This window comes from Amia ocellicauda, chromosome 22, assembly GCF_036373705.1.
Source record: "Amia ocellicauda isolate fAmiCal2 chromosome 22, fAmiCal2.hap1, whole genome shotgun sequence".
In the NCBI taxonomy this organism is placed as follows: domain Eukaryota; kingdom Metazoa; phylum Chordata; class Actinopteri; order Amiiformes; family Amiidae; genus Amia; species Amia ocellicauda.
The window spans coordinates 12772044-12795589 of NC_089871.1; the positions used below are offsets into that span (position 1 = coordinate 12772044).

Genomic DNA, 23546 nt, shown 5'->3' on the forward strand with positions numbered 1-23546 from the left:
TACAAAACTCTGAAACAAGAGGACACATGTAGAAAACTCCTACCTGTGAGGTTTGGCCTTGTGCATCATGGAAAATTGACCTTTTGGACTCTATTTTTATCAGAGGTGTTTGTTTCAATATGGCAGGGCTCTTCACGTTGTGTGTTTGAAGGGAACCCAGTTTGGATTGCCTGTGTACGACATCTCACAGATGATATGGATATCAAAAAGATCATTGTCACGCTAATATCCATGACATCCTTAGCCCCGTCTTTACATACATGAACCTCTATATCGCTGTGGCTCCTACAGCATGTCCTGCCATATCTCAGGTGGATTTCAGTTTCAGGGCTGGACTGGACTCGGCCATTCCTTGTTTGTTTCTAACCCAGTACACCTGCCAGACAGTTGAGTCTGGTGTCGTGTCAGATTCTGTTGGACTTCCCGTCAGCTCTTTATTGTTGCACAGAAGTGGTGTTCACTGTGTTTCTTCCACAGGGCCAAGCAACGGTCGGCCCGCTCGGAGACCAAGCAGTCTTCGGGAAATGTGACCTGGTACGAGTTTCTCTCTAACGAGTAAGTCGGGAATGTCGTTGCCCACTTTCCAAGAAGATGCTCACACAACGCCAATGAGAGTGTAATTATTCATGGTGTTTACAAGTCCAATATTTCTCCATTGAATATTTCAATTGACTCTTGTCATCCTGAAAATTGTGTTAAGGATTTATTGTATTTTTTTAATCATGATATGAAGCAGTCCCTCTCTGTCTGACAGAAATGAGGATGAGGAAGACCGGACTGAAAAAGTGGAGCGGGGCACGAAAGTGAAGCGGAGGCTGAGTTCCCTGAAGAACAGAGTCACAGGGTCCTTCCAGAAAGACAAGGTGATTGTCCAGGCTGAAACAAGCTCACACGCTCTTGGTGAAATTATATACAGCTATGAAAAAAATTAAGAAGTTCAGAAATCAATGTCAAGTGGTCTCTTAATTTTTTCCAGAGCTGTATTTTACTTCAGGTCAACATCAAGAGACTGTAATCCCTGTGAGAAACCAACCTGAACTTCAGATGGTGGTTTCTGTTAATATGTACTTCTGAAAACACTGGTTCAGGTTTTGTAATATTATTCCCCTCAGTATTTGAACGTCTCTTTTTGGTAACAAAACAAAGAATCATTGAGCTGTGTCAAATAACCAGCTTGTATCTCAAAATAACTACTGTTTCTTAAAAAGGTAGTGTTTCGTTTTTTTGCTTCCTTTCTGGTTGAAAAAGTGCATGCCACCTCACCTCAGCCCGTGTGGCTTTCCTTCCTGTTCGTACGTTGTGTGATAAACACCCCCCCAGCCCTTGTCAGCAGTCATCAGCCTGCCTCCTATGTTCATTACTCAGGACCCCTGCTTGGTCTCTAAACAACAGTCAATTTGTTAATGTTCCTCTCTCCTCCCCTGGTTTCCATAAACCTTGGCAGACCTGGAAACTCTATTTATATTGGAGGCTTAACTTGTATAGTAGTGCCCTTGTGTACAGTACATCTGCTGTTTGTATGTGTATAAAAACCAACATTAACAATGCTGATGGCCCAAGTTTCACCAGAAGCTGTGTTTAATAAAACTGATGTCTGACTGGTACCACCCCTAGGCAAGTATACCTTGGTTAATATACCATAGTAATTTGGCACTTTTAACATGGTCTTACTGTCATTGCTAGATGTGGCTTCATGGTGCTTTCCACTTGCTTTGGAAACATAAATCTTCCTGTCATTTGGTCCACTGTAGTAAGGCACATTGAACCCATTGGACGCCACCAGAAGCCACAGTAAATCTGAGAGCACACATTGTACATTTATGGTACATTTGCCAAAGGGAATCTTTCCTGAGGGGAGTTGGTCAGTCAGTCACGTTTTGTAATTTATTTTGCTCGCCTCCCTGTTGTTGACCTGCCTCTGTGTCTGCTGTTGTTTCCCCAGGGTAAGAATCGCGAGAAAGAGAAAGAGAGAGACAGAGAGAGGGAGAAGGAGAGGGAGAAAGAGAAAGAGAGGGAGAAGGAACCCAAGGAGAAGGGGCGCATGCGGAACGGGCACCAGTTTGTGACGGGCACTTTCTCCAGCTGGGCCACATGCACGCTCTGCAGCAAGACACTGCTGACAAGGAATAGCCTGCAGTGTCTCAGTGAGTATTGCCACGGCATGGCCTTCACACCCTCCTCACCCCCACGGCAAACACTTGCAACTCGGAGCTCGATTTTAATTCATTTCAAACAATAATAATAATAATAATAATAATATTAATAATTTGATGTGAGATTTTGGCCCAGTGCTCTTGTATTCTTCAAAAACGAACTGCACTTCAAATGCAATTAATTGTCCTTTGCTGGTTGGCCAGCTGGATTTTCCCTTTAAACTCAGCATTGAGTTTGACCCCATCCCCTGCCGTTAACTCCATGTTCAGAAAGTCTGAGGCGGAGACTGAACTCCGAGCTGCAATTGGTTTTCCTCACTCAACTAGCAATCGATCCTCATTTCCCTGCGGTATTGCATGTGGTACTCTGGTGTGCTGTCTTCACTTTTCCTGACCAATATTAACGTGTGTGTGTGTGTGGTTGGGTTTGCTGCTGGTGTTTGATGTGCTTTTTCATTATTTGAAAGTTGAAAGAGTTGAACAAGCCTCGACATACAACCCCTAAGTGTCATAGTTATATATTTTCCATGCCCACTACGATCCCTAAATTGATTCAAGCAAGAAAAACTTCCAGTGTTATAAAAGACCGGTGTAAACTGCTAAAGAAACTGGCAGACTTCCATGCTTAGGTGACGTTCAAGAGATTGAAGAGGAAGTTCAGATTTTTCCCCTACCAATCTGGCAACTCCTGTAAGGAAAGAACATTTGTTCACTATAATGTGAGAAATTCCAATCAAACCTCAAATATTCTTTCTCTGTGATTGGCTTCCCTTGCTGTTGATATCCTTTATCAGGATGGCAAATATTAAGGTTATGATTTGCTGTAAACAACCAGAAACAAAACCTTTTTTGATTTGTTTTCATTTACAGATTAGAGTGAGAAACCTTGTTCACTTTTATTAAAGAGTTCACCCTAAGCATTTTCCACACAGAATTCACACTGATGACTGGAATGTATAAAAATATAAAGCATGTAATTTGTATTGTTTATTGGATACCTGTAATTGTCAGTCCTCTATTTGACATGCTTGGTCTGGGTTACTCTGCATGCACCTCCTTTAACGTGCTGTTATGGGCATCCTTTTGCTTGGGCTTGTTGTTTTGATGGTGCAGCGTCTCAGGAGTGTCTAAGATGTCAAGGTCAGTGATTTGAATTTGACTAAAATGGTTTGCCTGTCAGTTGGTTGACTGCTCGGCATCAGAAAGGCAGAAGAATTTGGTTTCAGATAGATGGGGAGGGGTGTGTGAAAAGGAAAGTAAAAGAAACCTCAGGTTGAATGAAATGATTTTGTCTTGACTTTGTAACTGTACTATAATATGCATTGATATTGTATTTATTTTCATTTTTGGTTGTTGGTACTGATACCTGTTGGCAGTTGGGATATCTGTTTTGCATTATGTATTATTAATAGAATTTGTGAAGAGTGTTCAACATGTTGCCTAAATATAGCTTTCAAACAACTGGAGACACTGACACTAATTTGAAAACTCTTTGTAATCCCACTTCCTTAAGCGCGGAGCTTCTTGTAAATCTCAGACCTTTTCTTCCAAATCATGTGTTTCTGTCATGAGGAAGACTGGAAGGGCCGAAAACAGTCACAGAGAAACTCCTAGAGAAACTCTTCCCCTCAACTTTATTTATTTGTTTTGCATTTGCTTAACACGTTACAAAACAAATTGAAAATCATGGGGAGCCAATCTTTGTTTAACAAATTGAAAGGGAGTAGCTGGGCTGAACTATGCATTCAGTAGCATATTGGTTGTGTTTCTCATCAGCGCCTCTTTAATAAGGGACTTAGAAAGTGACCATTGTTAGTAATCCCAGTTATTCTGTTTTGGAAATTTCTGGACATTGAAGAAAGTGGGCATCTCTCACAAGAGAGGGACAGATCATGTGCATTCAGCGCCTAAATGTTCTTTCTCTCTTTTTTTGTTAAATTGGTAGCTGGTCCCCGATTTTCCCCCTCATCAGTCTGCCAATTACAAGGGCAAAAATGCAGCACCAATTACTTCATCTTAGGGGTAGAAAGCTGTCAGTTGATGTGTCGGTAGGGGGCTCTGTGGAGATGCCAGGTCTCATTTATCGCTGGCCATCTCCTAGGGTGTCAGAAGCGGTTATCTTAGTTTGCTACCAAGCAGACAGCAATAACACACTCAAGCCAAGCGAAAGAAAATCTCCTAACATGAGGTAACCCAGATCTATTACAAAATTATCTATCTTTCTCTCTATCAGCCTATTTATCTTGCTACAGATTTATATTTCTATAAACTGTGAGAGATGACATCTTATACAATAAGAGACACCCTTCGCATGACCTATGAACTTCTATTATTTGTACATATTGATATATACAGAGGGAGAGCGAGAGAGACAGACAGACAAAGCGAGAGACAGAGAGTTGTGACATCCATAACACAGAGAGCAGGGAATTAAAGGCTGTGAAAATACACACCGAGTCAGCCCTGGTGCACGTCAGAAAACCTGTATTTATTTAAGCGCATCTGTGTAGCGCTCTTGATTGAATTTGAATAGAATCTAAATTAAACCCTCTCCATAAATGGGTTTTATGTATTTTCAGAACACAGTGGGAGACGAAACCCAGGATCACCCAGGAACAGACATAAATCTAAAAATCAGACAACAGTGTTTGGGAAAATTATGTATGGCTGTTTAGATTTGGTTGCTTATTAAACAAGTCGAGCTGATATATTCACTGGGTTGCACGCATTCGGTGCTGTTACACTACAATACAGCTTAACACTAAGCAGCCTGGGAAACCCTGCTCTTGCCAAGACGACCTCATTGAAGACAATGGCCAAACCATTTTTATAGCTGAGTGTCCGCCTTGAATAACTATCAGTGCTAGGCCTATACATTTTAAATTTCAGCATGTCTAGATACAAGCTGGTCTAAAGCTGTTTTTATAATAGTATATGATGTTCTTTACCTATATTTATTTTTTGATACTGACAATATATTTTATGCATTCCTTAAAAAAAAGATATATGTAGTTTTTGTTCATTTAAATTAATGTATTATGCAACCTGTCCAAAAAGATCTCACTAGAAGTGTAAAACTAGGTTCACAAATTCTAATGATTGATGGTTACTTGTATGGTTTTTGGACAGCATTAGTTTTCTTGGGGACCAATTTAATGTAAACAAACGAGAAGTTGAATCTTGTTGATTTATTTATTTATTGCTTAACTTTTCGTGCAACATTTCAACAATCCCGTAGAACACCTGACGGCAAACACAGCTCTCAGCTGCAGTGTGGGAGACTTGTCAGGCTGTTAACAACGAATGGACAAAAAGCAGTCATTTCACTTAGAAGGCGGTGGGATATAGTGTACATTTTACTGAACCCAGTTTTGTATTCTTTAAATATTGCAATAAAACCCAGCTGTGCTTTATTCCAGCCAAGCTGTTCAAAATGGAGCCCTGAAACACTGTTTAACAGATTGCGTTTTGTTGGCTGCCTGCAGCTGGAGTTGCAGACAAGCCCCCTTAATGAAAACACTGTTTAGCCAGACGAAAGCACTGCTGTCTCTGAGCCACAAAAGGAGGCTGCATAATGGATGCCTCCCTTCCCTTTGCCGTCATTTTTAGGTCTGTATAATCCCAATGAAGAATTACAAAACCAAAACAACGAAAAGAAAGACATCAGAAATGAAAACCACATCATCTCAGCATTCGCTGACATTTGATCTGAACACAGGAAAAAATAGTCATTCCAAAAGTCTTATTTTCTCCCTTTTTTTATTTTAGTAAGAAGGTACTGATATAATAAAAGTGTTGACCATAGCACTGTTGGAGACTGTGCATAAATAAGTAGCATGATTGTAACTAATAGTGCTATGTCAGAGATTTACTAACTCGGCTTTACAAGGATATAAAAAAACTGTCAAAAGAAACAGTAAGTGAGGCCATGTATATGGTTCATGCAATGCTGAGAGAAGATACTGCCCTCCAGTGATATGATCAGAGTATCACTCACTCTGAGTCCTAGGCCGCATCAACACACGGCTGACTTTATTGAGTGTTGTGAATTGATGCTGTTAGCACCACAGCCCCAGTGCTTCCCTGTGGAAGGCGAAGTGATGATGACTTGTTACACCCATATCTCTTTATTGGTAAACAGAAGCAACACCAATGAATAGGGTTAAAGAGTGAGCACTCTCATCTAAATTATATTAGCATGCAATATATGCTTTCGTGTTGCATTATACACATTATTAAATACTGTCTGTGCATGATACATAATGGAAATGGCCAATAAGGACTGATTAATAATCAATTAAGAAAGCAATACCTCTCTGTGAAAGAAAATGATGTGGTCCCCTTAGCCAATACGTTTGATAGCCAATCAGCAGTGAGGATTTACAGCTGTTGGAGCAGATGCCTTTATTTTAAATTATAATCAGCTAAAATCGAAAATATCTGTAGGTATGTAGCTGTAGTATAATAGCAGATATCTAAGCTGTTTTTGCTTCAACGCCGTTTATAGAATGCAAATACGGGCCCAATAAGGAAAAAACAAAGTTTGATAGCAGTTTAAAGTTCCTTAAGTGAACAAGAACTGTCAAAGGGGGGCCATGGGCCAGATATGAGGCTATGACACTTTTGGTGGTGTACTAGGATAAAGATCCAGTAAGGTGTAGTGTGGTGTGGCATGATTTAACCATGGTAAAATAGAGTGTAGTCTGGTGCATCATGGGAAATACATGGTCAAAAAGTGATACATATTTTGTAAAACATGGTAAAACCAATGGGAAATTGTACCACAATTTGAAAAATATTAAAAAAGCATGGTCAAAACATGGTAAAACATGCTAGAATCATGATAAAATACATGGTAAAGTTAAATTGCATGTTGCTGGTTTCATAGCTCATTAGAAAGCAGAGACCCAGAGCTTTCAACGGCAGTGTAGGTCTGCATCCTTTTTAAGTCTTTATGTCTCTTTCACCCCTCCCTTTCTCTATATACCTATCATGTGTATCATGTCAATGTTTAATATATATTAAAATAAACAATCATTACTTTTTACTGATCAAGTTGATAACACTTTAAAATGATGGTCAGTAGTTTCTTGTGAATAAATGAATGTTTACCGGAGGATTATCATTGTAATGTTGATTACATAATGAACCCTGACTTATACATACACCTGAACTCAGATGATGTGCATGAGGTAATCATGTGTTCGTCTTGTGGTATTCATAGATTAATTCATGAGAAATACTGACTGTTAAAAATGTGGCCAAGTTTTGACCATGTTATGTTGTAACTACAGCTCCAATCGTATTACTACACGCACAAACCCCAAACCATAACTTCTCTGGAAATAACAATAACAGCACTACTACTAATAATCACAATCACAATCATATTGAAGTTGTAGTTATGAGATAAAGGGAGGGGAGAATAAGCTGCTTTATTAGAGACTAACTAAAAGTATTAATTAAAATTCAATGTCTCTCTATAGGTCATTTTTACTTGTGTACTGCAGTTCTCAGCACAGTACAACAGGGGTCTCCGGTCCTAGTCCTACAGTACACAGAGAGTCATTGCAGATACAGATCTATATTTTCCCCTTAAAGTGTTGATGAAGCTGTAAGGAATTCTCATATGGTTTGGTATTGTAGTACTGTGTTGTTATATTATACAGTGTAATGTAGTGCAATGTAGTACTGCTGTGTTATATAATGCAGTGCAGTATAATGTACTGTATTGTAGTGTAGTACAATGTAGTGTATTTATATATACTACTGTATCATCACTACATCTGACTAACATATACTTATATTTACATGCTTTGGTGTGTGTAAAAACAATATACCTACTTTTATACTACCACTACTTACCTTGTACAACTCAACATGTCAGCATAATTATTTATTATTATATACTACTAATGTTAATTTATTATGCCCTCTGTTAAATCGAGCCCTGTCGCTTTAAGAACCAGGAGGGATCCGGGCTCTGGAATGCGCTGTGCTGATTGTGGGCCACTGATTGTTCCCACAATGCCCTGCGAGAGAAAGGGGACAGGCTCGTCTAAATACTAGGGAGCGAGTGCGGAATGGTAGTTTGTGCATTGGCTTTGCTGGGAGCACCGGCCACAGGCGTGGGGACATAATTACACAGGAGCGAGGCAATACAGTAAAAATAATGATAACGATGACATGTAAGAAAGCAAAGTCAAAGGAATAACCGCAAAGAGAAAATAGGGGCTCCCGTGTGCCAGACTTTCCACCAGAGGTAAGACACGGGTCCAGTCCTCAAACTAGCAGAGCTTCAGGCTTTGTGTTGACATGTAGGCCTCCGCTGTCAGGGGGAGAAACATGAGCACTAGCACCCGTTACCAGGTTTAATTACCGGGTTTCCATTCCTTCATGCCGTTATGTGGAAACATTGTTCATAAAGTAGCATTTGAAACTGGATGTATGTAAACCGAGTGGCCACAGTAGGTCTGATTTCTGTTTGTGTGAGTTTGAAGGCACTGTGGCGATACGGCTGTACAAACAGATGTTGCGACAGAAACTTCGTATTTATTCGTCTCCATGTTGTTTTGCTGGCGATGTGTGCCCAGACAGTTAGATAAACACGGATCATTACTTCGGACTAACACATTGGGATGCAGTTGACAGATAAGTGGGTTTGTGGTTGTGAAAGACGAAAATAAATCACTGAATAATACTGGTTTTACCCTGTGGTGGAAGAGCCTGTGTTGCTTGGACACCTGCTTTTTCAGTCCCTGTTTTTACTTTTATTGAAATGAGATCATCCTTTGTGCACGCATTTGTTTAGCAAATAGGAAGCCAGCCTGCATTAAAGGATAAAGGAGAGTCTGGCACAGTCAGATAAAATAATAAGAAGCAGTGATGATCCAAAATAATGTAAAGTGTAAGATGAGACGCCTCTGAGGTGAGCAGGTCTCTCTGTCCCCACCTGTGTATCTCAGCTTCCTGGGTGTCTGTGGCTGTAGGTGAATCATGTTCAAAATTCACTAATGATGGTGCTTTGGAGTTAGGTGGCAGCTTGTAGGACTGTGCATCAGTGAAACATGCTCCCAGTTTGTTAGTCTGTGGTGGTAATGGATGGCATGCAAATTTGTATTGGGAAATCGGAGAAATCTGGCTCTCCCAGCTCTTCCTTCCTGCCAGTGCCGAGAATCACCTGCAGGTTGGAAAATGGCTGATTTAGTTCATGCGTGTTGAGTGGCAAACACCTGATGTTTGTGTCTTTCCAGTGGGCCTTGTAAAATCACTGATAGTGCACTTAATTCCCTTTTGCATGGCATGCCTTCCCCATAAAGCCTGGTGCAGTAGGTTCCTGTCTCTTGCCTATTGAGCGGCATTCCTCGAATAGTTCCCACTGAATATGCTGTTTCATCCTGCAAACCAAGCTGTCCAGGTTTCCCCAGAACCACTGATGTGTCCAAAACCAGTATAGATCCCTCTCTTATAAACGGGGGGAAATCGACCAATATTTGTGTCAATTACTGGCAGGTCGCCGACAGGTGCACAGCATGGATGTAATTCGGCTGACTCACTGTATGAGCCCCACCTAGAGTAACTGTTTGAAAATAATAAAAACACAGTCTAGGGAGATTGTGGTTAGAGTAAACAGGGTTTTTAGTGGCCTTTTAATTGCCACAACTGATTGCAACTTTACTTTTGAGCAGTTTTCTTGTCAAATGTAATACCACCTTTAAAATAAAATCCTCCTCTTAGTTTTATCAAAGTTTTATATCAATATTTGTAAAGTATGGTTTTTGCCAGGGCCTCTGCTGTGCAAGTCATGCCTGTAGTCTTTTTCCATGTATATTTCTTTGCCTAATTGTTTTCAGCACATTACACAATTTAAAAACAAATTTATGCTTGAAGTTTGCTTCATGTATGAATGTTAAAGCAGGTTACATTTTCCACTAACAATCTTAATAGATTAAGCACTACTATAGGAACAAAGATAATTGCTTATTTGCCATGTAACTTCAGCATTAAGTCATTATACATTCTGTAACTTTTATGGTGAACTTTTTTAAAGGTTGTGAGTTCAAGGTTTGTCTGTCTCACTCAGGTTTTGAACTATTACTACAGATGCAGCTGTTGATCTGTAAACTGGACTGAAATGTTGAAAGGAAGGAACTTTTTTTGTTAAGTTGGAATTTGTGCCATTAATTTAACGAATTTAACAAAAAGCCAGTGGAATTGGTTTTGTACTTTAGATGATTAAAAACTTTTTGTTATTTGCAACACCTCCCATGCCTTTAGAGCTTTATTTGTTTTATTTGAAAATAATGAGTGGGGGGGTTAATGAAAAAATGAACCAAAACAACACTACAGCTAATTAAAGATTTTCTTCCTCATGTGAGTCAGAAAAAGGGAGTTGTTGAAATGTATTCGCATTAGCGAGTATTGGGAGTTTGTGTATCATTTGTGGTGATCGTGAGATTAATTCTGAATAATTATCTCTTATTTGTTTCACTGTAACTAAGCTGCTTTTTAAAGTTACTTATGTAAAAGTTGGCAGTCGGTTTCGATTGACACGAGTGTTGTTGTACCAGCAGCTGCAGACTTCCACTCTGGATGGACTGATTTTCTGAGAGGAAAATGCCCTCAGGACAGCCATTAAACTGGCAACATTTTCCAGCATTTTTCAGTACCCTGACCTTTTCTCCGTCAAATGTGTACATGCAAACTAATGTGGCTGCCAGAGCTCTATCATTGTATTAATCATAAAGATCTCTGCCACCATGCATAGATAAGTACATTTATATTATTTTTATATAAATTTATATATTCCCAATTGTCTTAGCCTTTATGGTTTCTTACATTTTAAGTTGTATGTTTGGTCAGTGAACTGCTGCTTCTGAGCAGGGTATTGCATGAGACAAACTAATCTGGGTTAATCTGAGTAAGGCAGAGGAAGCATTTAGAGAGCCCAGGACACTGCTCCACTCATTTCAACTCGTCTCAGCCTCACAGAAGATAGCTACAGACTAATAGTGTTAACTTGAATGGTTATGTAAAACTTGTCATTGTTTCCCCTGTTTGTCTCATTGCGAGCATTCTGCTAAAATAAACAGCTGTTGCATATACTTTTGACTGCATACTCAATTTCATATAGGTCATTGATTAGTAAGGTCAAAAAGCATACTCCTCCTCTACCTAATGTCACTGGCATCCTTCCATTGTAATGATTGAATACCCTTGTCTGTTTACATCCACCATTTCTCGCATTTCTCTATTGATAATGTATTTGTGTCACCAGTTTACCAGTTATGTTTACGCAGACTTTGCGTGGGATTGTGGCGTTCCTTCAACAAAAGTAGAGTGCCTTGGGTGCTCTTCACTGTAGTTAAGGACCAGCATAATTGGGAAAGCCATTCGATCCTAGCAATTATCTCGGTTGCAAGCAACCCTTTTCTTGCTAATTAATACTCTTAAATGTGTTGGATTTGACAATGTACCGGGTCTCTCCCACTTTTCTAAACGGGTATCAGTGAAAGGATTACCATGCATCTGTTTCAGTAGCTGCCAGCCCTGCTCGCCCTGCATTTAATGTGTTAATTGTCTCAGCGTGTTACTTGGAAGGAGTATTTCCAGGCAGTTAAAACGTTCTAGATGTGCAGGTGCATGCTTTTACAGCTGCTTTATTTTGGCTATGCTTCCCAAAGGGCAGCTGCCCCACCACATGCAAGCCCATTGTGATGCACCTGATGGCTGTAGGCTTTTCCTTCTTGGACTGGGTGACCTTGAACATAGGCCTTTTTTAAATACTCCTGTAGCTCAAATGCGAACCCTGCAACAATGATTCACAAGTGAATGCAGTCGTGTTGGATTTTTCTCCTCCAATTATGGTTAAAAAGTGTACACGCACAAACCCGCAACAAATTGCACTTTTTCTGTGGTTTACTTTGCTGTGCAATCTTGGGAGTCACACTGCAGAAAATGAAAAGACAAAGTGATCCATTTGTCCGACTATTTTTTGCAGTTTATTTCCTGCTACCTCATACTGTAATAAAGTGCTGCTGTTTGCTGTCAACCAAGCTGTCCATGAACTGTAGTGTAGGAATATGCTAGCACTGTAGCTGAAGGCATATTTTTTGGGGTTGAGATGGGTTTGTGTTTTGGGGTTGAGACGGAAGCCCATTTCCCAGTTCCGGAACTGTTTAAATACACAGTATCTAAAATGTTAACTGCTCTGTTATCTTTCCTATCAGATTAATCCAATCCATTCTTGATTTAAGCATGTTCTGTTTACTGACTGGTGCTTGGGCAGGTTTTATAGTAGTTTTATAGCACCAGGCATGTTGAAGGGTAGCAGCTTGATCATTGGGACTGTAAACTATACAATTGTTCTTTTATTTAAAATTTGGTCAATAATACTACATCAGATTTACTTAGACCTATTTACACAGTGATTGGGAACCGAAAGAACAGTCATCCGGTTTGCCTGCTCAGTTGGGAAAGGTTTAGGCCTATTCACCATCTGATATTCCGGCCAGGTGAAACGTAAGCTATGCAAGTTACTCAGATGTCTTAAATGTATATATTTTTATATGGAGAACAATCAACTTATTTTCCAGTGTTGCACACAATCCAGAAAGCAGATTCTCAAAGTTCTAGAACTCTCTGTAATTCCTCTATTGTGTAAATGTATGCATGGTTTGTTATGCATAAGGCCATGCGTTTAAGTTGGGATTCCTCGGTGTGACCCAATTCTTCCTGTTTATATAATACTGACTTTTCTCGTTCTGCCAATCCACATCTAATTGGTAGCACTACCTGTCTCTCAGGCTCCCACCTCTCAGTGCAGACACCTAAATGGGGAGGCAGCTGTAGGGTGTGTCTTCACAGCCCATCGTGAAACTTCATGTTGGCTGGGATCAGACATGGCTTTACGAGAACCCAGTTTATCTCACAGCACCACCTTAGAGCCAGGGAGTCTGTGAAACCACATGTTTTCCGCTGAAGTTAAGATCAACAGTGAGTGAGTTGCATTTAAAATCCAGCACCATTTTATGGTTTACGTAAGTCTGGAATGCATGAAGTAAAAGTTTCTTCTTGGGGGCAGGGGGATATTTTTTGTGGTTAAAAGGTGCCTGTGTATCAGTGGTTTATCCCTTTATGTTGATGTGTGTGAGGAATTAGCTTTGTGTTCTTGCAGTGGTATGCAGAGAATGTGCTTTTGATTTGGTTTTCGCTTTTGTCATTGCCTGTGTAAATGTCAGGTTTCAAGGTGTCCTTCAAGTGCACGGAAGGAGTTTCTGTCACAATCTGTTGTTAAAGAGGTTAATGTGGTTATCGTTGACTGAGTGCACCGTAGTAATGAAAAGAAAATGAATAATACAAGCTGGCGCACACACACAAACAGAAGTCGAATTCCAGTTTCCAAAGTTTGGTATCAATTTATTGTTACTCTCCCTTTTGTCTTTGTCCTTTATTTTAGAGAATTATGTTTTAAAACCGTTTTCGTTTTGCCTATGTTATACGTTTAGTGCACACATCAGCGAACACTGGATGAGTTCATTGTGGTGGTGGTGGTGGTTTGAGAGACTTGAGCTAAATAGATCATTTTGTTAAAATAAATTTGAAGGAATAAATGGTCTGGTCTAATGAAGGTTTTAGAGCATGTTGTGGATCAACTGTGGTACACCTGCTGAAACTGATCCATATCACAATCCAACTAGATGTCACGTGCTTTGTGTGACTGAGAAAAATTAGATACATTTCACAGGCTTAACTGCTTTGTATGTGTGTCACTTGCATTGTTTACATGAGTCAGAAACATGTTGTGTGCGCGTGTGTATCAGTCTTCACCACAGCTTTAAAAATAGCTGTTCACCATATTCCAAAACTGAACGGGGAGCTGCTACAGTAATTTGCTTATATCAACAAAAGCAAATATACAAAGATTTTGATTCCTTTCTTCTTACTGATATTAAATTTGGCATTTGATTAATTCCTTAGTGAAAACAAGCTTGTGTTTTTTTACTTGTCACATGACTGAGACACCTCACCTTCCTAGAACTTCAATGACTTCAGCTTATTAGCTAACTAACATGTTGAAACATGACTGGGGCGTCCAGTAAGAGGGTCAGTATCGGTGTGTGTGGAAGAGAAGAATGCTGTCTTGCCTAATAATAAAAAGAAAAACAACAGCAGCACATAGACCTAATGCAAAGCTTTAAAAATAAATAAAGTTGTATGTACGCATTCTGTAGAAGTGAGAGAACTAGTCTGCAGTCTGTGAACCCAAGTCTTTTGCCCCACAATGCATTTTTACTGTACATGTTGTCTGTTCTGTATCAGGCATTCCATGCACTTTTACAAAGCAATCAAAGGTGATTGTCCTCTTCGAAATTCGGCATAATTGTAGAGCAGATAGGAATGCACGGGGACAATTGTTTGCTATATAAAGCTATAGAATTGCTTTATTTAGAAAATTGGCTGTTTAAATTGCTTTTAAGATTGTAGCAGCTATGAGTTTGGGGGACAGGGGCAGGAGGCATGACCCTACCAATAACTAAACGCCAGAATAAAAGTCTAAAAAATAATAAGGGGCTGAAAAGAACAAAGGGAAACAATCTGTCACAGTAAAAGCTGTGAATCTTTCTCTCCCATATTCTCTGCATTCAGTTACTTTAAATTCTCAGTACTTACGCCTTTTCGGTGCTCTTATTTTCACTTTCCTAATTCAACATAGGTATGCTTCAATACAGCTGATTTATTGCTGTTCTTTGGCCTACTCAGCCCTGCAGCCTGGATTTGCATCTTGTCAGATTAACTTTGGGATGCAAATGATCCAGTTTGTATTAAAATATGCAAAAGAAACATCCTAAAGAGACCTTGTCTGGGATAATCTTTTTTTTTTTTTAAATAGTGCATTGATTTGCATTTAAAACAAGTTGTATGTAATTGTGCATATTGCTGGATGGGTTGCTGGATTGCTGCATTTGTTACGCTCAGTTGTAGTGAACTGCAATATAAATGTGTATAGAAGTGAGTTTTTTTTTGTTTTTTTTAAATAAAAAAATAAAATAGCAAGCTTGCCAGAAGGTGCTGCATGACGGTTATCTGTGTATGCCACAAGTGAAGCACAATCAGGAATGCAGAGAACTTCCAAGCTGTTCTTCTCTAGGGTGTTAGATCACCATAGTCCCTTCATTTTCCGGTCCCATCCTTTGTAGATATTTGAGTTATAGAGGCCCACTTACGTAGCTGTAAGTTACTCAGTTCCATTTATTATATTTATAAATAAATGAATGATCCACAATGAGAGTTCACCATTTTCACCTCGGTTTGATTGCATGTGTGCAGGTGCTTGCATTGCATCGACTGTCTTAAAATTGTCATCACCACAGTGAAAATAAATGCAAACCAAACCAGCTGATTCAATGGGACATCATGCCTGGCGCCACATGTTTACATAAGAGAACTGTTTTGTTTCTGTGTTTAATTTTTGTATGATTTTGGTTATAAATCTCAGTAAGGCTGACAGTAGATTGTCACATGCCGCTTGCATTATTGCTCGGATTACTAGCTAGGATATGATATCGTACTGTGTTCTTTTCTTGAGAATAAGATATGTCACTCTTATTGCGGTTTTGGTAAACCATGGGGACTTTGATCCCTTGATTGACCCGCCTCAAAATGCATAGCAGCCCAAATAAAGTGCTAAAGAGCTCTGTGTGCAGCAGGACTAATACTCGTTTGTGTAACGGCAGATCACTACAATTGATTGCTTCCTCCGTTAATGACCTGAACTGCAGGCTGCTTCAGAAAGGGCTCTTTCTATTCATTCATTCACTCATTTATTCAACTGTAAGCTGTTCTGTTTTTTGTCTCTGGGGTCCTATTGCTCTTTCTTTCCTCCCCTCTTATTTGCAGCTTGCATCAGTCTTACTACAATTCAAGGCATGATCTTAAGTGCAGTTTTAATCATCTGACTTTAAGTTAGTCTGTAATATTGATACTTATATCCCCCCTTCCCCTCAACACACCCCAGGGATGCAACTCCCTTTGTTGCTTGTACTTGTCTTTGCTCTCATGCACTTGGATGTATGTTTATCTTATTGTTTCATCAATAATGAGATGACATGAGGTTTTTAAAAAGGGAGAACTTATTTTACTGTAGATATTTAGCAATACCTATTTAGTAACCAGTTTCCTCTATTTAACAGAGTATCTGTAAGAAGATACTGGCTGGACCCCAGTTCCGCATTACTCTAATTCGACAACATGGTCTACAGTTGGAACTCGTTCACTTGGGGGAAATGTCTGAGGTTTATGTAAGGTAGACTGGAAAAATTTGACCGCAGCTGCATGAATATTCATCACAGTGCCCTCGCATGACCACGAGTGCAGCAGAAATTGTTGGCATCAATGAGCAATACATCACATGGACAGCAGATCGAGTAACAGGAACCCCAGAGGCCTTTAAATGAAGGAGTTTTGAATCAAATGTGGACAAGCCATTTATTTATCAGTACATTTGATTTTACGAACCTGGGAGGGAGGATTTTTCTTGTAATGTGGGTAGAATCGTGTGCTCAGCCTTTGTTTATGAAGGAACATTGAGGTGCATCTCCATATCTGTGTTCATTAGCATGTAATAATCGATCACTGAAGTCCTTTTAAAAAAAATAAAATAAAGGATTGTGCTGAAAAGTTAATGGAATTCTGAGAAAATTTAAGAACAGGCCAGACTGCTTAAATCAGTCCATTCAAAGTTCAGTCTTAAATGTATCCCATGAGTCTCTGAGTTCCGATGAACTCCTTGATTCCAGTGTTGACTCTTTGACTGTAAAATATGTCTCTCGCCCCATCTTTCTTGCTTGCCTTTGCTTCTCTGTGATACTGACTTGATTGCGGTAGACTGTAAACCAGCCCTGCCGAGCCCCCGGTGAGCTTGTGGCCAACTTCACACTTCAAACCTGCTCTTCCCTTGTGTTGTCACAATGTCACTGTACATTGAGCAAGCGCTTTTTGGGTTTAAAGCCCTCTGGTCCTAATTATAATGAAGGCTGACATTTTCGATTACCTGCTAAGCTTATTAAAACACCCCACAGATAAAAAAAATAAAATAAATTATACCATTTGAGTGACGCTGCAGTAGTCCGTGGTTAGGGGAGGGGGGAAAACAAGGGGGCTGGATTTGGACCGGAGCACAATCCCATTAAAGATCTCTGTGCTCCATTAGGGCTGCATTAGGATGCTGTTCTGCTCTGATTTGATTTACTTTTTGCTAAGCTGTCAGAGATGCAGTAAGCTGTGCCATTCAAATCTGGTGCACAGTTGGAGTCGGCTAATCTCCTTTTATCCTTTTATATATATATTTTATTTTATTTTATTTACTCCCATCTTTTCTCTCTATTACTCTGGACTGTATCTTCCGGTCAGAGAAGTGGCGTGTTCCTGAAGGGGAACTGCATCTTGCCAAAAAAAACTAAAAACAAAAACAACACGGGTGAAACGCAAACTAAACCCTTTTGCTTTTTTCCCCCCCCCCTCTCTGTCAGACTGTGCCGTGAACGTCCACAAGAGCTGCAAGAACCTGCTCGCCGAGTGCACGAGCAACAGGAACAAGGTACGATCCAGTTTCTCTGGTTTGTTTGCACTGTGTACAGAACTGCATCATTATCTTGCTTCATTAAAACCCCCCAAAATGCTGCTGTCAGTTTATTATCTGAACTTTAATTAGGGTTTTAAGACGGTTGGGAATTCCACTCCATCTCTCTCTCTCTTTTATGCTTACACACTTCCTACTTAATTGGCAGGAATAGAAATATACCTCCTACTGTTTAGCAGTTAACACCACTTCAGGTTTTATCAGCTTCATGCTGTTTTGTTCAGGCAAGGACTAGATGTGGTTAGTTTCAACCTTTGATCCTCTAGGAAATTTGTATCTACAGATTTAAACAATTGTTGCAAAATATGCTAAATCAGTCCTGTTTCCATCCTAAGTGCTTGGTCTGAACAAGATTATGTAGAAATTCAGAGTATAATTGCAGTAAACTGACAGTATAGCCTGGATTTGGAGATAGTAGAAGAAGAATAAAAAGACAAGTCGGTTAATCATGGTTGTTTTAACGTTCCTGTTGCTGTGTTCAGCCTGTGTTTGAGGAAGCTAATCAGTTAACAACGCATCCCCTGCAGTCTAAAAGTTGTCACATCTGAAACTAAAGAAGCAAAATATTTGGTTATGCGGCTTTTGACGAGATGTTAGAGATAGTCCAGAATAGTAAAGAATGCTTTTTGGGCTTTCCCTATTGCTGCTGTCACAGGGGGGAGGTTGTGTTCATAAACTGGACTGGATGAAATGTTTTGAAATTTTGTGCTTGTGCGTGTGTTTTTGTACATGCCCTCATGAGTGCATGTGTGTGTTTGTGTGCCCACGCGTGCAAAGGCCTGGCATCAGTAGTTCAGCTCCCTACCAGGCTCAAACTAAATAAAGATAAAGATTTTATTCTCAAGATGAACTGCTATATTTTACCCTCAAGCAAGACTGAACCCCAAAAAAGTAAATCAGTTAGTGATTCAGAAAGTGCTAGTTGCTATATAAGACACTTCCTAATTCCTCAGTATTGTAGTGAAAATCAAATCGGGAGATTTCAAGTTGCTTTCACAGGTAGGAGTTTCTGGCTTGGTGTGCCATTTTTTAGTTGCTTCATTTATTGTTTACTTCCTACTAAATATAATGTACGATTTGCATTGAGCCAGAGTTAGTACCCTTACAGTAAAGCCGAGTATGCATGATCCATATAATCCAACAATCATTTTGCTTGGCAACTCCAGGAAATCAATCTCCGTTTTGTTTCAGATTACCGTACATCACCATAAAAGAATACTGTCTATCTATTTAAGAAGCATTTTATTACAGCTGTTCACTGATAGGGATTTGAACATTAATCTCGTTAGGAGCTGGTCTCTGTGTTTTGACATCTTGGCTGCCACCGACGATTACAGAACAGTGCCACAGAGAAAGAGAATTGGCACAGGGAATTGGTCTTTGACAAGTTGGCTCAAGTGCAGGGTAGGCACTAAGCAGTGAACTGAGGCAATTTGCACAGATCATCCTGTTAAAGTACATGCAAGCAGACATTTGTGCATCGTGTATCGCTCCTGGTGCTTACAGTGTCGCTCGTCGTTAAGTCACTGTAGTCTGCACTTGATTGTCAAGGAGCTCTTAGAAGGAGAACGCAAGGATTATTCTCTGTAAGCTTTTCAATGGCATCCTTGAACTGGTTTGACTCGCACTTTGAAATCCGTTAAACCAGTTTTCTTTTCAGCAGCACCTAAAGAGTTTTTTTTTTTTTTTTTTTTTTGTGAAAACCCAAAAGACTAATGATCTAGGAGGAGGAACCAAATCTTGGTTGTAGAGTGACAGATTCAGGTCTTTCCTCCCTTGTGTTTTTTTCTTGTGCTTTTCTGAGGAGTAGCACACTTGCCTGTCAGCACAGAATAGGAGTAAATAAAAATAGATCTGTAATGAAATCTTATCTGAATAAATTTTTTTTCTTTGTTTGAATGCATAATTTCCAGTTCAGCAGAGTGCTTTTGAGAACTGGACTGGTAATTGAACATTTATTTATTATAATGGTCTGTATTATTTGGATTGAAGGCGCTCTTTTTTAACAGTGGATTGTTTTCCTTGTGTATCGCAGGTTAAAGACTCCAGGAGCAGCGGCTCTGTCCAGAACACCGTGCAGTACTTCAATCAAGGTGAGTGGGCCCTGCAGCGCTGCCTTCTGCTGTGTCTCGCTTGTGGTGAGCCGGTGCGATTGCCTCGCTGCACCTGTCCAGCACCCCCTCTGCTCCTCTCATTAACACTGCAGACACCTTTAAAGCCACACGGCATGCCCCAGCTGGTTGCCAATAGATTAAACAAGAGGGGGTGATGCGTATTAATCGGTTTCTCCCTAAAGGAAAATGTCCCTTTGCATGTATTTTTCCTACAGTGTGCCTCCCTCCTACCACTCTCGTGCGTTTTGTGGAGGTAGCCCTGCCATCCGCAGCTGGTTCATATGCAATTCTTCCTCCTTCCGCTCCGCAGGCCTTCTTATCAGGTTGTGTGTTCACGTTCATGTTGCAACTGCTAAACAGCTGGAGAGAAGTCAGTCACCTTGCTCTTAAAGGAGCAATCTGTTCCCTGAGTGGGTGCTACTGTGAGTGAGTGGTATAAGATCATAGGTCGTGTGAACGGGTGTCTTCTTGTATAAGAGAGGTCATCTTGTGCAGTTTGGGCCCAAGGTTTTCACTGCTCAAACTGTGAGAAATGACACCCTGTACCCGAAGTATTAACTTATTATAAATCACACGCGCCAGGATTAAACGCATCTTTACAGTGAAAGAAAGTGTATTTACGTTAAACAAATCTCCCTGGATGAGGGCGTCTGCCATGAAATAAATAATAAAATGGTTATAATAAATATAACAATGAACCCCCCTTCTCTCTGTTCAAAAATTGTTTGGTCCAGGATCCGCTGTAATTGACCAGCAGTAGACGATCTGTGTTGTTGTCATGCTGGTTAAACGTAACAAAACTATTTATTAACAAACACATGTACATCCTGTGAAACTTGCATAGTCCTGAAACGTCATTGGTAACTGTGTGGGACGACATTTATACACAGTGATTTTGGAAATGCTGCTCTGTTATTGGTTGGTTTGTATCCACAAGATTTTTCTTCACAATCATTTGGTGCCAAGATCTGTCAGTGGAAGATCTTTTCATATCATAGAAAACATGTAGCTTTGGAGATTTTTTTTATTTTATGGGTTTTGATGTGGCAGTTTCTCAAAAGGTGCTTCTTAGTTATATGTGGAGTGAATAGAAAACTCGCAAATAGATAAATCCATTGTCCATGATTTTATTTTTAGTTGAATGAATCGTTGTTGTCGAATTGTTCCATTAAGTTCTTATCGATCTTTATCTGTGGATTTCTAGAAAGATGGTTTTCAAAAACAAGAAACACAGTCCCCTGGTAATTGCAGTAGAGCAGCATGACCCTTCAGTTCGACCTCACAGGTTTTTGAGAGGTAATAAAGCACACTAGAGAAGGTGCTGAAAAAATACAATATATATATATATAGTGCATTTAAACCTGCACAGTCGGAGAGAGAGAGGGAGAGAGAGAGACACTACATTCTTCAGTTTTCGAGAAAGATCGTGTGCAGGGCTATATAAGGCTGCCTATTTCTTGTGATTAGCGTTTCATTACTGCGGCCGCTGGAGCTGCTTGGTCACCATGGAGAAGCAGCTGGCTCTTGATACGGGGAAAGCGCACCGGGGCCAACGCGGCGACGCCCTGCCCGCCCGCCCCAGGCTGCCCCTCTTGAGGGCGTTCTCTCAGAGGTACGGCATGAGGATGCTGGTGCAGAAGGAGCTGCTGACCTGCCGGGTGCTGAGGTCCCTGCAGAGGCCCAGGGTGCAAGGACTGGGCGCGGCCTGGGTGCAACGCTGCTCTAACACCATGCTCATGTCTGCAGTAGGTGCCTCCACCAGAGACCTGCCCCGCTCTGCCCTCGCGGCCCCCGATGGCTCCTCTGGCTCCCCCCGCGGCCCAGGTATGACCATCACGCACCGCGGGAACAGCTCTCTGCCCATCGCCAGCACCACCGCCAGCCACAGCAACAGCTCCGGGTGAGTCATTGGTATCCCCTTCTGGCGTTTCATTGCCGGTAGTGCTTTCCTCATGATGCCCCAGCACAGTATCAGACGCTGTCCTTTGGCAGATTCTGCAGCCATGGCAACATCTTTTATAAGTGATGCTCAGTTGTCTTAACTAGAATCGTATAATCCCTTATAATAAGGCAATGAAAAAGTCTATGGTAAGAGAAAGCTTTGTGATTCATCTGCCGCCGGATTAAAGACTGGTTGTTTCATGGCTTTGATTGCTTGTTTCTCATGGTTTGAATGGCTCAATATAGCACAGGAGAGAGCAGCCATTCAACTAGAAAGTTACAAATGTAAAGAGTCTGTTGTTTTTTCTGACTTGGTGAGGGTGCATGAAGTAAAATGAAGTACCTTCTCTCCCCAAGGTACCAATTGAGCCTAAACTTAAACCCAGAGCCGCTACAGGGGTACACGGAGTCTACTGTGGGTTTGTGACTGTTGTCGCCTCTTACAGATCAACCTCGGCAGAGATGGACGAGCCAGATGCAATAAACAACAGGAACAAGCTGCAGTCAGATGATGCCGTTTCTCTGGCCCCTTCCACTACAGAGTCCATCATTGTAGAAGGTAAGAAGATGTGATGTCTTCGGGTTGGGGGTTCAGGCTGAAATCCGTACAAATGCTGTGAGTTCATTAACGCTGATGAGGAGGGGAAATTTGAGGCATCAGTGTCTGACTCTGCGCCAGGTTACTCACAGTGTGTTCGGCACAGTGACTCACTCTCCCGCCTGACGGTTACAGTGAGTGTGCAGCTCGAGTCTCACACCACTGCACCCTTCAGTGCTCGATCTCTAGGATGTATGGGGATGTATTGTTTTAAACCAGCACCGTAAGAAAACACCCGTGAAGTTTGTCCGTGTGCACGACCTGTGATCTGAATTAAAGCGGATGATTCTTCCAGTCCTCGGCACATGCTCAATTTATGGAACCCCTATTGTATCCTTGCTTGCCCAGATGCACATTTTGCTGCTTTACGGGGAGATTTGGAAACGGACGCCCAGGACTTTGAACCCGAGTCCTGGAGCCTGGCTGTGGACCCGCTGTACTCCAAGCAAAACAAGGATGCAGTCAAGAGGCAGGATGTGATCTATGGTAGGTTAACTGTTGTTCGTTTGCAAGTCTTCGCTCTCATGCTGATGTGCATCTTACCCTAGTTGTAGTTGTAGAAGTGCAGTGCAGTGCAGTGCTTCTTCACTCCTGCCCTTGAAGACTGGTTTCACTCCCGCTGAGCTGTCCATTTAACTCCACTGCTTTCTTTCTCTGAATTAATCATTAAAGAAGAAATAAATAGACCAAACCGGTAAAATCTGTACCTCTTCCGAATCTGCTTCATGTCTCCCGATTAATTTCTTCCTGCAAATAAACTGAGAGCCTGGCTGTTTGCAGCTGAGACAGTGGATCTGTGTTGCCGTTTCCCAGAATCACCCAGACACAAGTGGCTGTATATTCTGTTGTGCTAATGTTCAGCCCGCTCCTGCTGAGGGTTATACAGAAGGTTTTCACAATGCGAAATTCATCACAGCATAAAGCTGATGATAACATTAATGGGTGAATCTCTCTCTCTCCCTCTTGCTGTCATTTATACCTCTCTCTGCTCTTCACTGGAAAGAAAGGAACCCTGCTGAAGCTTTTATCTTTTCCATTTGGATTTCTGTTGTCTTACTGTGTCTCAGTTGTATGATTTGGGGTAGATAAGTACACAAGCT

At 40.8% G+C, this 23546-nt stretch overlaps 1 protein-coding gene across 4 annotated transcripts in view; it reads left to right on the forward strand.

The window, feature by feature from the left end:
• arhgef18b (rho/rac guanine nucleotide exchange factor (GEF) 18b) overlaps window positions 1-23546 on the forward strand; it is a 51101-nt gene that overhangs the window by 10163 nt on the left and 17392 nt on the right. For 3 of the 4 annotated variants that reach the window (XM_066696149.1, XM_066696146.1, XM_066696148.1), the window contains 8 exons: window positions 478-555; window positions 755-863; window positions 1943-2144; window positions 17684-17751; window positions 19829-19886; window positions 21654-21807; window positions 22295-22407; window positions 22795-22932. In XM_066696149.1, coding sequence (XP_066552246.1) covers window positions 478-555; window positions 755-863; window positions 1943-2144; window positions 17684-17751; window positions 19829-19886; window positions 21654-21807; window positions 22295-22407; window positions 22795-22932 — 920 coding nt within the window. The remainder of the gene's footprint in view (window positions 1-477; window positions 556-754; window positions 864-1942; window positions 2145-17683; window positions 17752-19828; window positions 19887-21653; window positions 21808-22294; window positions 22408-22794; window positions 22933-23546) is intronic. The other variant, XM_066696147.1, reaches the window with a different exon arrangement.